The sequence below is a fragment of the Jaculus jaculus genome, chromosome 1 (assembly GCF_020740685.1).
Source record: "Jaculus jaculus isolate mJacJac1 chromosome 1, mJacJac1.mat.Y.cur, whole genome shotgun sequence".
NCBI classification, from domain to species: domain Eukaryota; kingdom Metazoa; phylum Chordata; class Mammalia; order Rodentia; family Dipodidae; genus Jaculus; species Jaculus jaculus.
The window spans coordinates 37,692,031-37,707,412 of NC_059102.1; the positions used below are offsets into that span (position 1 = coordinate 37,692,031).

General features: G+C 37.3%; 1 protein-coding gene across 1 annotated transcript in view; it reads right to left on the bottom strand.

The window, feature by feature from the left end:
- R3hcc1l (R3H domain and coiled-coil containing 1 like) overlaps positions 1-15,382 on the bottom strand; it is a 97,315-nt gene that overhangs the window by 2,449 nt on the left and 79,484 nt on the right. The window contains exons 4-6 of the mRNA XM_004669891.2: positions 10,218-10,288; positions 8,915-9,010; positions 8,299-8,439 (exon numbers count right to left, since the gene is read on the bottom strand). Coding sequence (XP_004669948.2) covers positions 8,299-8,439; positions 8,915-9,010; positions 10,218-10,288 — 308 coding nt within the window. The remainder of the gene's footprint in view (positions 1-8,298; positions 8,440-8,914; positions 9,011-10,217; positions 10,289-15,382) is intronic.

Genomic DNA, 15,382 nt, shown 5'->3' on the forward strand with positions numbered 1-15,382 from the left:
CTCTCTCTCTCTCCCTCTATCTGTCTTTCTCTCTGTGTCTGTCACTCTCAAATAAATAAATAAAAAATTTAAAAAAAAAAAGTAGTCTGGGTTTGATTCTTAAAAACAGACAGAAGTTAGGAAGAAACCTAAAGGCAAAAGCCTAAGTTCCAATTTCAGCAAAACAAAATAAATAAGTGACATAGAAAAATGTAACACAAGATACCTATGAACAGAAATTATGAATGGCCCATGGCCCACAATAGAAATCCAGAATTGTTTTTTGTTGTTGTCTGTTTTTGTCTTTGGTTTTTCAAAGTAGGGTCTCACTCGAGCTCAGGCTGACCTTGAACTCATGGCAATCCTCCTATCTCTGCCTCCCAAGTGCTGAGATTAAAGGCATGTGCCACCATGCCCAGCCCAGAACAGTTTTTAAAACAGTTTCTGTTTTTATTTTAAAGTTTGGGCTACAATGTATTGATGGCAAATGTAACCTGAAAGGTTACAAGGCCATTTACAGTCTTCCATGTAATGTGATTAATCATACATTTTGCTGCAGAAATACTGATGTTAATAATTTGACCACTGTGTTATAAAACACAACACTGAAAGTATACTATCTTTATAAAATCTGAAAAGTTCCAAACTTGTCTTGAGCTAATGCTTTCTAATTAAAAAACAGAAGATGTAACTGTATTACCAACCATATGTAAATGTAAGAGAAAATTCTGGTAATAAACCATAAACCATGAGAAAACTAATAGGAGTAGGAAAATAAGCTGAGAAGTACAAAGAACCAGTGAAAACACGAAGCAGAAGAAATACAGAACACAGATGACAGAAATATAAGTCACAGTGGGACTTATTTTCTCAGTCTTTAAGAAGCCTGAAGAATGTAAGTGACTTGCCTAAGCCCGGAAAGTACTGAAGCTGGAAGCTAGCATCTATTTTCCAGCAGCACATTTTCTTTCCACTATCCTGACATGTAAAAATACCTAAAAGGATTAAAAAAACTTAATGAAGTCTGGAGAGATGGCTTAGCGGTTAAGGCATATGCCTGCGAAGCCTAAGGACCCAGGTTCGATTCTCCAGGTCCTGTGTAAGCTAGATGCACATGGTGGCACATGTATCTGGAGTTCATTTGCAGTGGCTGGACCTAGAGCACCCATTCTCACTTACTCTCCCTCTCTCTGTCTCCAATAAATAAAATAGATAAATAAAATGTTTAAAAAAATTACTGACGGAAAGAGAGAAACGTCCCTTTCCTAAAATGAGAAAAGAAAGCAAATAATAGGTGATAGACCACATGAGCTAAAAGCTCCTATTAGCTTTATCTCTAATAATAATAATAATAATAATAATAATAATAATAAAAGGAAGCTGAGTAGATAAAAGCCAAATAGCAGTCATAAGGGGAAGGAACTAAGGGAGAGAACAGAAAATTAGCAGAAAATAATTAATTTAAAACACAGGAGCTGTTCCTGAAGATTTTCACTCCCCAGTACAACTAAGTTGACAGAAATGACTGTTAAATGAAATGAACTAACTGACTGATTTGTAGAGCAGTGAGTTACTGCTTGTCACTGATGCAATGGAAAGTGCTAAAGATTCAGAGGCCAGTGTGGTGTCATGTTTTTATTTGGCTTTTGTTTTGTTTTTTTTTTTTTTTTTGTTTAAAGCAAAAAGAAAAAGAGAAGGGCTGAAAATTTTAAAAATTCAAATTTTTCTTTTACACTTAAGAAAAATGAGCACAAAAATCCAGTCACAGCCACCTACAGAGTAATTAATAATCAACAGGCCTTGTGAAGAACAAGTCTGGCCAAACTAATTTAAATGCCTTTTTTTCATGGTGTGACAGATTTGATAGATCAAGCAAGTTATCTAGGTGATCCCTTAATTTTTTCAAGACTCCAGATAGAATTTACCAGGCATTTTTATAGTCATCAATATAGTAAGATAGATTCTAATTCTCCTCAGGAGGCACTTACCTCTGGAGAGGATGATTGTCAGTGTATTAAATATAAGGAACCATGTTTTTTTAAATTTTATTTTATCAATACTTGGTGGATGAACTGGTCAATTAGTCCTAGGGTTGACTTTCTGATTTAAGTAAGGGAAGTAAGTTTATTAAAGAGCAACTGATACCCAAGAATAGGTAAATACTGTGTCTCAGGGGGAAAAGTCACATTACAATGAAGGGAAATGGAAGAAACTTTAAATAATAGAGAAAACACATGCACACACCTGGAAAGAAAGTCTGGAATTATGAGGCATTAATATAGCATAACAAAATAATGGAATGCCTAAAAAGATTTCCAGAGGTAGCCACCATTGTTCAATTTGTTTTACTATGTAGCAGACTAAGCATTGTATACAAGCGATTCTGTATTCAGTGATTTCATTAAATTTTGTGACCAAAATTCTTTCTTACTCTGCCTTTAGGCCTGTGAATCAAAAGAACCAGCCAATTAATCACCTACCCCAACAGTAAAATGAAAAAAAAAATCATGGTAGACTTTGAAGATGAGAGAATAGCTTATTCTAAGAAGCAATATATTCAGTTACAATTTTAGGTAGAAATCAAATGTTTGGAAAAATAAACATGGGAAAATTTTATACACATTCCTGAGCCTGGTACTTTAATAATGTACCTTTATCATATAGGGTGAATCACTAGTTTAAAATATCTGATTAAGTCAAATACAAAACTGTGGTCTGCTATATACAGTGCTCAACCAAAACAGCCTCTTCTCATGTTCAAGGACTACAGACTAAACATTTCTTCCTCTCCATATATATAATTCAATTTGCTTCAAACAATTTAGGTACTTTCTTTTGCTAAATTCTTCAGAGTCACTTTAATGTCTGAACCTCCTTTTTAGTAAGGACCAACATGTAGCTCTCTAATTAAAAGGGAAGAAAAATCCAAGTAGGATAGGAAGTCCTATAAGAAAAATTATTTTAAAAAGCTCAAAATCACAAATTTAAATTCATTAGTTATTAGTGTTCCATAAGTAATATTCAACTGTGGATACAATTTCAGAAGGAAAAACATGGAAGACTTGAGTCCAAACACTATGGCAGTTAACAGAAGTCTTCATGCAGGAGAAAGAAGGATATAATTATTATACAGTCTTAATGAAAAAACTCACATCAGGATAGTGTATAGACTTCAATTCCCCATGCTAATTCTGATCACTAGCAATGGTCACCAAGAAAAAGTCACAAGTGTTCAGCAGTATCTGCCACATGTAATGGACGGGGGAACAGCATGGCAAAATTTAAATTTGTCATTACTAGCTCATATTGTATGTCTGACACAGAACACTAAATTGCCATTAGTCCTAGAAAGAACATTGTTTTGAATTGCTAAAGTACCTTTCTAAACATTTTTTTTTCTTTTTTTTTTTGAGGCAGGCCCAATGGACTGCACGTGTGTGTGTGTGTGTGTGTGTGTGTGTGTGTGTGTGTGTGTGTTGGAGAGAGAGAGAGAGAAAATATGAATTGGCATACCAAGGCTTCCAGCCACTGCACCTTGAACTCCAGATGTGTACACCCCCTTGTGCACATGTGCAATCTTGCATCACTGTGCATCTGGCTTATGTGGGACCTGGAGAGTAGAACATGAGTCCTTAGGCTTCTCAGGCAAGTGCCTTAACCATTAAGCCATCTCTCCAAACATTTTTACATGTTAAATTATGTTGTGTTTTAAGAATTCTCCATCGTTAGATAGGGCAAGCATAACTTTCACTTTGTGGGAAAGTGGGGTAGAGAGGTGTAACTAATTTGCCCAAGGCCACACAGCTACTTAGTGATAAACTCCCATTACAGACCAGATTTTCTCATTCCTTAATGATCTACCCTTGGTCTTTATATTTTAGAACAGAAAGGCATCCAGATGGTCTGGATTTCTAGTAAGGAAAACAGAAAGAGGAAACTGATTTAAATTATCATGCAGATTTTAGAGTAAAGAAAATTTTTCTGACAATGAAAGCGCTACCCCTTTGGTAAAGATAACTATAAAGAAGCCTGTTATTCTGTATACTCTGGAGACAAAAAATATTTTATGAAAGCAATTTTTTCTAGGAAAAATATCAATTGCCCCAAATATTCTTTAGAGGGATTGTAATATTGTAGAAGGAACATGATTCTCAGAGAAGCCTACCTTCAAATCCTTCCTCTCATTTTCTTAGGTGGATAACCTTACCCCAATTAATTTAACTTCTCCAGGCCAGCTCTAACCTGGAGATAATACTATCCATTACAGTAATCATGACACAATGCCACAACAGGTTACAATGGCTGCTTGGAAGTTCCTTCCAGTATTTTTAATTAAAAAATAATATTAAAAAACAAACATTTTATTTGAGAGGGAGAGGTGAAGAGAGAGAGAGAATGGGCTTGCCAAGGCCTCCAGCCACTGCACACGAACTCCACATGCATGTGCCACCTTGTGCATCTGGCTTACATGGGTCATGCAGAAAAGAACCTTAGTCCTTAGGCTTTGCAGGTAAGTGCCTTAACCACTAAGCCATCTCTCCAGTCCCCAGGGTTTTGTTTTGTTTTTAATTTGACAGAGGGAAGAGAGAGAGAGAGGGAGGGAGGGAAGGAGGGAGGAAGAGAAAGAGAAAGAGAAAGAAAAAGAGAAAGAGAAAAGAGAAAGAGAAAGAGAAAGAGAGAGAATGGGTGCTCCATGGCCCCCAGCCACTGCAAATGAACTCCAGACGCATGTGCCCCCTTGCACATCTGGTTAACATGGGTCCTGAAGAATCAAACCTGGGTCCTTTGGCTTTGCAGGCAAACACCTTAGCCACTAAACCATCCCTCCAGCCCCCAGTTGTTGTTGTTGTTTAATCAACAGAAAGCTTTTTTTTTTTTAAATCTCTTTTTACTCTTAAAATCCTCAGAAGTGAAATGAGAGGCAAAGCTGGGATGTAGTTCAGTAGTATAGTGCTTGCCTAGAACAGTTAGGTTTAGGGTCCAATCCAACACACACACACACGAGGAAAAACAGTTGCTTAAAATATCTAAAAGTAGCTGGGCAGGGTAGAGCACACATTTAATCCCAACACCTGGGAGGCAGAGGTAGGTTGATCACCATGAGTTCGAGGCCACCCTGATACTACATAGTGAATTCCAGGTCAGCCTAAGTTAGAGTAAGACCCTACCTTGAAAAATCAAATAATAAAAGTAAAAAATCTAAAAGTAGTCCTTGTTTTGTAATTTATTGATTCTCCTAAGTAGGGGAAGCCAGTGCTTTGTATCTGGTAGACACTCAATGAATGCCAAATTGAGCTAAGTACAGAATTTTTAAAATAAGGAATTATTGATAAAAAAAAAAATTGAACACTAAAACCATGCTTGTTTCACTGTAGAATATTGTTTCTATTACTGACACAAACAGGAGCAGCTAATATTTGATCATATTTATCTTAGTCCTACTGAAACAAGCGCAAAACTCCTAAATGGTTTTTGAAGATGATCATATCTTTCCTGGATTGTCTCATCTGATTTCCATTTCATAGATGAGCAAACAGAGGTTCCCAGAGAGTGTAAATAACTTGTCTAAGGTCACACAGCCAGTAAATGGCAGAGCTAAGACGTGGATACAGGCAGTCTGTTTCGAGTGTCTATGTTATCTATGCTGTACTAATTCCATTTGGAACAAAAATATTTATCCTTCTTCATACTTAAACAATACTTCTTTTAATTTCCTCAGGAAAAATTAAGTGAGAAACCTAGGCTCTAGACAACTAACTGATAGTACGCTCAATACAGAAAGATGCCAAAGAGAGAAATTCTCCATTTTCACTTTCTCCAACATGAAGAACAGAAGCACTCCAAAGTACATTAAAAGAAGGGCCCTCTGCTATGCATACATCAGTAGATGAAAGGAACCTATACCAGTGAATCTCTATTCATAGCTAAAGGCCTTTGTGAGTCCCAGTTACTCAGGAAGCTGAGAAACTGAAGCAGGAGAATTGCAAGTTCAAGCCCAGCACAAACATAGTGAGAATCACTCCTTACAATGAAATTTTAAAAAATGGAAAAAAGTTCATTTTTAAAAGCAACAGAGATGTCAGCATGGTGACCCACATTTGTAATTTCAGCACTCCAGAGGCTGAGGTAGGAAGTTCAAGGGCAACTTGGTCTACAGAGTAAGTTCCAGACCAGTCAGGGTTAAAAGTGAGATCCTGTCTCTAAAAAACAAAAAGCAACAGGGTACTTACTCAGCCAATCTTGTTTTACATCTGAAATGTTCTTTGTATAGCAAGGTACTGAAAACCAACACTTGAAGTAGAGTTGCATGCCTAGAGAGAACTATTGAGATATTATCCATGCAAAACGATGGCTGCAGTCATTGTAGAGACAGGTGATATTACAGCCATAGAAAGGCAGGTTATATTTTAAAAGGAAACATATCTTCATTAGATCCCACTATTATCCTCTACTCTTCAGGGTTTTCTTTTTATTGTTTTTTATTCAGTGTTGAGAACTGAACCAAGGGCTTTAGCATGTTAAGCAAACACTCTAAAACTGAACTACATCCCAAGCTCTTTTTGCTCATCTTTTGAGATAACTATAGATATAACCTAGAAGTCATTTTCTTCAGATTTAACCAATTAACAAAGAGTTAAAGGATACTCTACATTCTTCTTTAACCTAGTTCAGTTGTTACTATGTATAAAAATTGGGCCAGGGAGGTGGCTCAGCAGTTGAAGACACTTGCTTATAAAGTCTGCTAGTCTGGGTTCTATTCGCCAGTATCCACGTAAAGCCAGGTATACAAAATGGAGCATGCATCCGGAGTTTGCAGTAGCAAGAGGCCCCAGCACACCCAAACTCTCACTTGCTTGCTTTCCTTCCCTGTGTGGTAATTTGAATGTATCTCTCTCCTACTACCCCATTCCATAGACTCAGGTATTTTATTAAACTTGCAACTTGGGCAGATCAATTCCACCCAAAGATATGCAGAGAGGCTTGAGCTCAGGGGACCTTGCTTGCTGCCAGTTTGTGGCTTCCTTCTTTTTAAATTATTTACTTATTTATTTATTGGTACTTGCTGGCGACTAGTAGTTTTTCTCTCTGCTTGGATTTATGAATGGGAGCCAGCTACTCGCCATTAGTGAACTTCCTTGGATCTGTAAGCTGAAATAAACCCCTTCCTACCATAAACTGTGTTTGGTTGGATGCTCATCCCAGCATCCTGGAACTGACTACAACACTCTTTCTCTGATTCCAGATGAATGAATAAAAATTTTTTATTTTTTAATGACAGGCAGACTTTTTTTTTTCTACAGTCTGTAAGAGAACAACACATTAGAATAAAGAATTCAAAACTGCCTCATCTTAATCATTAAGATTTCAAAACTTGATTGGTTCCAATTCTGAAACTTTATGGCCATGACATACATACTCTCTCACTGGTTATCTGGCCAGTGCATCTGAGAATCCAAGAGCTGCTTGCTATCACCAAAGCATACTAAACAGGAAGTATTAATGGCCTTGTTAGACTGGCAATAAACAAGGAGTTTGAAACTTCAATTGGTCTAATGGGAAATGAAGTTACTTTTCTGTCAGTGGAATTTTCAGATTGAATTGCCTCCACAGATTCTACAGATTGTGGGTTAAGGCAATAAGACTGTCTAGCCCAAAGGTTGATAGTACTTAAGTGTCAAACCAAGTTTCAAGATTTTACATATAATTCAAAAGCCTATAAAGGGAAGATATATTTTAATTTCAACTCCAATCTATAAGAAAAACTCTGCTTCCAGATCTGTGGGAGTACTTCTTAAGAACTCTTAAATACTGGAAAATAACCAGAAGACAGGTGAATCTAGAGTACTCTAACTGAGCTACTCAGGACTGTCTTAATCAAAAATCCCTCTTACAGTTATTATCACCAATGTCAAGTTGCTGGCTTTCCCTTAATTTGTGTTCTACTAAGGATCTAAGCCATTTGATAACATCATGGCACCATCACGCCATCATAGCCTAGTAAAGCCACAGAAAATACGGTTTTCTGCCTGGGAAACTATTACGTCTTTATAGGAAATTTTTTTCTCAGAGTTTGGATCAAAAAGTACTAGGAAAAACAAAAACAAAAACAAAACAAAACAAACAAACAGGACGCAGCTGAAAAGGCCAAACCCACTTTTTGGAAATAACAGTAGGAAAATGGATTAGAGTGCCTTGGTGTGTGGACCAGGAGGCAAATCCTCAAAGGCCTTCTCCTAAATATAAGACCTAGGAACAATTCCTGTACACCTGAGAGGCTCGTGAGCTTCTTTCTCAAGACCATCACTGCCTTCGACTGACCTCGGGCTTCTTGTAGTTTCTTCAGCTCTGCTTCCCGTTCCGTTTTGCTCTGTCTGCTGCGAACCCCAAGGGCACTGATGACTAACCTTCTGGCTAGGGCTGCTGAAGTCTCAGGTCGCTCCTTTGCTGGTTGGAGAAACTCTGGAAAAAGGGAGGGAGTATGAGGGAGCAAGAAAGAGAAAGCAGTCCAGCTGTAAGTGATTTAAGTCAGTAATTAACATACAAAATAGACTAACAAGGGCTGTATCAGCAGTAATTAATACAAGCCTGATAGATGACGATCAGAGGAAATTAACATGGCAAAGCACAAACAACCCTGACTTCATTATCTACATTAACTCTGTTTCTCACAGTGACTCTACCAAATTGCTAAAACAGAGGTAAACTAGGTAGTGATGGTATCAGGAACTACTTACTACCCTGGTTACTCTTAGCATCTACCCTTCTTCAGGAGGCTGCTCACAGGCATGTCCAGCATGGTCTTTTTGTTTTTGACCTTAACAATGTACTTCTAACATGAAAAAGAACTGCTATCTTTAGACCACTCAATTGTGTACAATTGCTGGAATAATAAATTCACAGCTAACGAGAGAAGAATTGCAGGTTATAGGCTTACCAGCATAAGCTCTGGCTTTGGCCTTGGCTGCTCTTGTGGCCTGTGACAAGGGCCGGATCTTCACCATCGTATGTTTGATACCCAAAGCATCACGAGCTGCAAGAAAGAATAAACAACCAAGTAGAAGACATGAAGTGTAGTGATACAGAAGAAAATTTAGGGCTGGTTCTTATAAAGTATTTCCTACATATTATCTGTGCGCATGCACACACACACACAGAGAGTAATTAAAAAGAAGAGATCATAAGATGAAGAAAATCTGTAAAGAGCAAGTTGGTGGTGATTATTTTAGGCCCAGGATGAGCAAGCTATAGCTTTATGACCAAATCCAGACAAACCTCTGTTTTTGTAAATAAAACTTCATGAAACAGAACCATGCCCATTTGTTTGCATGCTATAGCTGCCTTCTTGCTACAGTAAAAACAGAAACCTTTTGTCCCTCAAAGCTACAAAAAATCTTATTTGTCTCTTTACTGAGTGAGTTTATGGATTCACGTTCTGGTTCAGACAAAAACCAACATTCCAACATCTCTAATTTCTATGAGTGCCTTTGTACAAGACCCACGTTGAGTCTATGATACTGGTTATGTGTTCAAGGGTACAAACATATATTCAGACTAGGTATTACAGTATCTCAATGTATATGTTATTTCAAATGCATCAGCCGGGCGTGGTGGTGCATGCCTTCAATCCCAGCACTGGAGAAGCAGAGGCAGAAGGATTGCTATGAGTTCAAGGCTAGCCTGAGACTACATAGTGAATTCCAGGTCAGCCTGGGCTAGAGTTAAAAAAAAAAAAGCAAATGTATTTGTCTAAGGAAAAAATACTCTAAGATGTAATTTCATTATAGTGTTAAATCTGTATCTGCAATTAATTTATATATTATCAAGTATGGCAGACATGTTAACATGTCTAGACAACATGGCTAGGAAGGAAGTTGTACCTATCTTTCCAAATACCAGTGGATAAAGAAAAATGGGAGAAGAGGATCATATTTGGTAAAGCAACATGCCTCAAAAACCAGTACAAGTCAGGTGTGGTGATTCAAGCCATTAATCCCAGCACTTGGGAGGCAAAGGTAGGAGAATCACCATGAGTTCAAGGCCAGCCTGAGACTACATGGTAAATTCCAGGTTGTCCTGGGCTAGAGTGAGACCTTACCTTGAAAAACTAAAAAGTACATATTCTGCTACATATACTAACTGGATAAAACACCAAATGGCTGGAACAAAAGGGAAATAAGAACAAATATCAAGAGAAAAAGGACAGTAAGAAAGGAACGCTGAAAGTCATTGATGAATACCTGTGATTGGACTGGAGAATACTCCTAGGGCATGTGTATCATCTACCCATTTAATATCAAATCCTTTCTTTCTGTAACAAAAGAAAACAGTCTTTATACTTCTTAAAATAAGTTTACTGTTAGGAAATGTCTTTAAACAAAGCATTTCATTAGATACAGGAAGTATTCTACTAGCACACTTGTAGAACGGGGATAATGACCCAAACAACACGGAGGACAGAGAAGTCAATGAATTTTAAAAGCAATAGTACCATCATAAAGAACTACCCAGGAATATTTAACATTCCTGGCCACTTTATAGACATGAACTACTTAAACGACACTAATACCTTGGGGAGGTAAGGTATTCAATGCACTATTTACAAGATGTTCTTACGGGCAGGAAATGGGAAGAAACTCATAGAGGAAGCAGAGGAAGAAGTCAGGGAAGGTCACCTGGATTCTTGCATATGTAAACTGGGGGTGCATTATATGGGGAAATGTCACTTAAATTCTCAAAAATAAATCAAATAATGAGAGAAGCCCACAACGACAGTCACAGAAGCTTACTTATTCTTTCTTACTTGTTATAGAAGAATGATAAGAAAGGCAAAATAGGAAAAACTGGTGATCAGAAAAGTTCAGGATAAAAAAAAATCACAGTAAGAAATATCACACCATATTTGGAAGAATTAAAGAAATGAACATTTATTACTAGAAAACTACTTTTTTATTTTGGGACAGAGCTACAGAGTGAAGCTAGACATGGTGGCACATGCCTTTAATCCCAGCATTCGCAATGCAGTGTCAGGAGGATCTCTATGAGTTAAAGGCCAGCCTGGAAATACTAAGTGAGCTCCAGTTCAGCCTGGGCTAGAGTGAGACCCTACCTCAAAAATTAATAAATAAATAAATGGGAGGGAGGGAAGAAGAAAATAAAGAGATAACGAGTAAGTATAAATATATCAGAATAACATTACACCAATTATTCAGCTAGGAGTTCAAAACTGCTCATGGACACAACAGTTCACTAGAAAGAGCATGGGTTTAAAGGTCAAATATAAACATCCCAAGTTCTATCATCCTGAGCCATTAAACAAGTTTAAGTTCCCTTGAGGCTATGTTTGCTCATCTGTAAAAATAGGTGCAGTATGTTTTCAGAGTTGTTATGAAAATAAAAACAAGGCCATAACAAGGCCAATAATATGAATGTGTTCTCATAGGCATCTTACAAATAAATGGTGCTCATTATTTTTATTATCAATAGCAGTGTTCATCAGGAAGGTTACTATTGCAGTCAGGCTCACCTTGCTGGCAGAATTCATCCAGCCAAGAGCAGCTTATGGGAAAAAGGCTTATTTTGGCTTATAACTCAAGGGGAAGACCCATAATGACAGGTGAAAACGATGGCATGAACAGAGGGTGAACGTGACCACCCCTGAACAACATAAGGTGGACAAGAGAGTGTGCCAAACACTGGCAAGGGGATACTGGCTATAACACCCATAAAGCCTGCTCCAACAATACACTGACTCCAGGAGGTGTTAATTCCCAAATCTCTATTAGCTGGGAATCTAGCATCCCAGAACACATAAGTTTACGGGGGACACCTGAATCAAACCTCCAGTTATTAATATTGACCTTTAAAAAATTACAAATCATTATAAAGGAAAAATCTGCTAAAATTACCTTCTCTCTTTAACAACAACTTCAAGGTAGAGGAGATAGCTTGGTAAATAAAGTTCTTACCACACGAGCATAAAGAACTAAGTCTGATCCCCAGCATCCACATAAAAGCCAGGTATAATGTCATGTAGCTGTAATCCCAGCACCAGGGAGGCCCTGTCTCAAAAAGGTGGATGGTATTCCTAAGGAACCACACCTGAGGCTGTCCTATAATCTCTACATGCACATGCACACATGTGCGCACACATGTACACATATTAACACTCACACATATACACATGAATAAAAATAACTAACTACTCTTTTAAATCTTTTTTTCACTTTATTTGGAAGCAGAGCAAGACAGAAAGAGAATGGGCATGCTAAGGACCTCTGGTTACTGCAAAGGAACCACTTTGCGCATATGGCTTTACATAGGTACTGGAGAACAGAACTCAGGTCGTTAGGGTTTTCAGGCAATCACCTAACTAATTAACTATTCTTAAACAGATATATACCTGTGATCCCAGCACTAGCGATCTTGAAAGGCAATGATTTTGAGTTCAAGGCCAACTGAGGCTGCATACTGAAACAACATCTCAAACAAAAAATTACAAAAGCATCAACAGAAAAGAATTGGCTATTCTTGAAAAATTATAGATATCAACAAAAATGATTCCTGATATTTTAAAAGATTTATTTTTATTTATTTATTAGAGAGAGAGAGAATGGGCACACCAGAGCCTCTAGCCACTGCAAATGAACTCCAGATGCATGCACCACACCATGTGCATCTGGCTTACATGGGACCTGAATAATCGAACCTGGATCCTTAGGCTTCACATGCATGCACCATAACTGTTAAGCCATCTTTCTAGCCCAGATTCCTGATTTTTAAGAACTGACAATATTAATGACAATCTAAGACAGCTCTAATTTGAGGCTAAATCACTCACTGATTTTAAAAGATCTACTAGGAATTGAGCAGGGCCTAACACTGGGTCTTGTAATGAATCAATAATGGATTCACACTACATATTCACAGTAAGGCTTGTGGCAGAAATCCATTGTCCTCCAGGATTCATTCATCCCTGCTTTCTTATAACCACTTGTTTAACTGATTAAACAAGAAAAAAAAAAAAAACTAGTTAGTTTCATTTATTTTAGCACTTTATATAAAAATAAGTCACAGGCCAAGTATGGCGGTATACATCTGTAATCCCAGCATTGGAAGACTGAGGGTAGAAGGATCAAGAGATTGAGCAAGACTCATAGGAAAAAGAAGAGACATTTATTTTTATAAAGTTTTACTTTTCAGCAACACTCATTTGTTTACAAATTTCTATGGCTGCTTTGGTGAAACAGGACAAAGATGCCTGAGTATTTATTATCTGGCCTTTTAATGGAGAGGATATACCCTGAAGTCGAATCTTACAAATTCAATTTAAAGCTAGGCATGGTGTGACATGCAAGTACTCTCCAGGCTCATGGCGTAAACTGAATTTTAGGTTTAAATTTGTAATATAAACAGATTTGATTCATTTTTTAATATCAGAATTGCAATATTATAGTACAATCCTTCTGGATATTGACTTTTGTCTAGACTCTGAACATCTTTTTCTCAACAACTTTCTATGGATTATTTCTTTTTTTCTATACCTAATATTTATTATTGCTTAATAAGACATAGGCATACTTCTGATTTACCTTCTCCTATAAATGTATTACCAACATATACTCAAGAGTTAATAAAATTATTCTAAGGCCCACATATCAATTAGACTTGATGTTTTTAATATATATTTAAATAAAACAAAACAATGAATTATGAGTGGAAAGAGTTGTATCTATAGAATTTATTTGAGGCTGGAAAGATAGCTCAGCAATTAAGGTTCTTGCCTGCAAAGCCTAAGCACCCAGGTTCGATTCCCCAGTACCCATGTAAAGCCAGATGTACAAGGTAGTACATGCAGCTGGAGTTCATCTGCAGTGGCTAGAGGCCCCGGTGCACCCTTTCTTTCTCTCTCTCTTTCTTTCTTTCTCTCTCTGTGCCCACCTCAAATAAATTAATTAATTTAAAAAAAACTAAACTGACCAGAACGATGGCTCATGTATGAAATCCTAGCATTCACAAGGAGGAAATTGAAGGCTTTTAAGTTCAAGGCCAGCCTGGTTACATGCCAAGACCCTACCTTAAAAAACAACAACAAAAATTTAGTTGAATGTTTTAGAAAACTAAAGAAAATTCACCTAAAAAAATTTAGCTCATAAGAATATATACTCATATAAATGAAGATATGTTAAAAATTTCTTGTCTACTTTAAAGATTTAAAACTACTAATTATAGATGAGGTATTATAAAGGTGACTTGCAAAAACTGCTCAACATACCAATAATTTAAAGAGATGGAAACTTGGCATCACATCAAAAGACTGGCTAGTAGACAGAACATTACATGTGTTAAAATAAAACAGCTGTGACACATAACAATTAAAAAATTATTCTCTATTTGACTCTTTCTGACTGGTCAGAAAAACCTCAAATCAATAATTTAATTTAGAGAGCTCTTAGACTTGTTAGTGTCCTTGGTACTTGGCAGAAGAAAATGAATAGAGGTTTTAAAAGAATCCATATTCTTCTTTCATTGTAGGCTTTCATTCTCATAAATAAAACTCCAAGGGGAAATAACTAGTGAAAAGTAACTAAATCCCCAGCCCCCCCCAAATGGGAGGTACTGTAAAAAGGAAACAAAAGATACCAGAAACAGACTTCAAAAGACTTAAAGCAGTAGAACTACTAGATAGGGAGTACATAAATATAAAGGAAGGGCTGGAGAGACAAGTTAAGGCACTTCCCTGCGAAGCCTAAGGACCCACCTTTGACTCTCCAAATTTCCTGTAAGCCAGATGCACAAAGTGATGCAGCCCACAAGGCCACATATGTGCACAAAGTGGCACATGAATCTAGAGTTCAACTTTAGTGGCTAGAGGCCCTGACATGCCAATTCTCTCCCTCCTTCCCTCTCTCATAAAAAAAAATTACAAAAATAAAAGGATTGGAAACATATGGAGAAAAACAACTATTAACTAGTGACCCAGCAGATTCTAAAAATAACCAAAGAGCTGGGCATGGTGGTACACCCCGGAGACTGATACAGGAGGATCACTATGGGTTTGAGGGCAGCCTGAGATTATACAGTGAATTCCAGGTCAGCCTGGGCTAGAGCGAGAGCCTACCTTGAAACCCCTCACAAACTAAAAACCCAAAACATAAAAATAAGTAGGGAAAAAATTTAAAAAGTAAAAGCATAATAAAATTAAGTCTAAAAGCCTAATGTAAGCATTTAACAACAATTAAGCATGCCCAAGGAGGGAGACAGGAAGGGAGGGTAGGGAGGAGGGCACGCAAACTTGAACTGAGAACTAAAGGAATTATTCACATGTCATAGGGATAGAAAGATAAAATACATGAAAAGAGAAGCCACATGAGAACTAAATGAAAAAGACTAACAGGCCGAATTT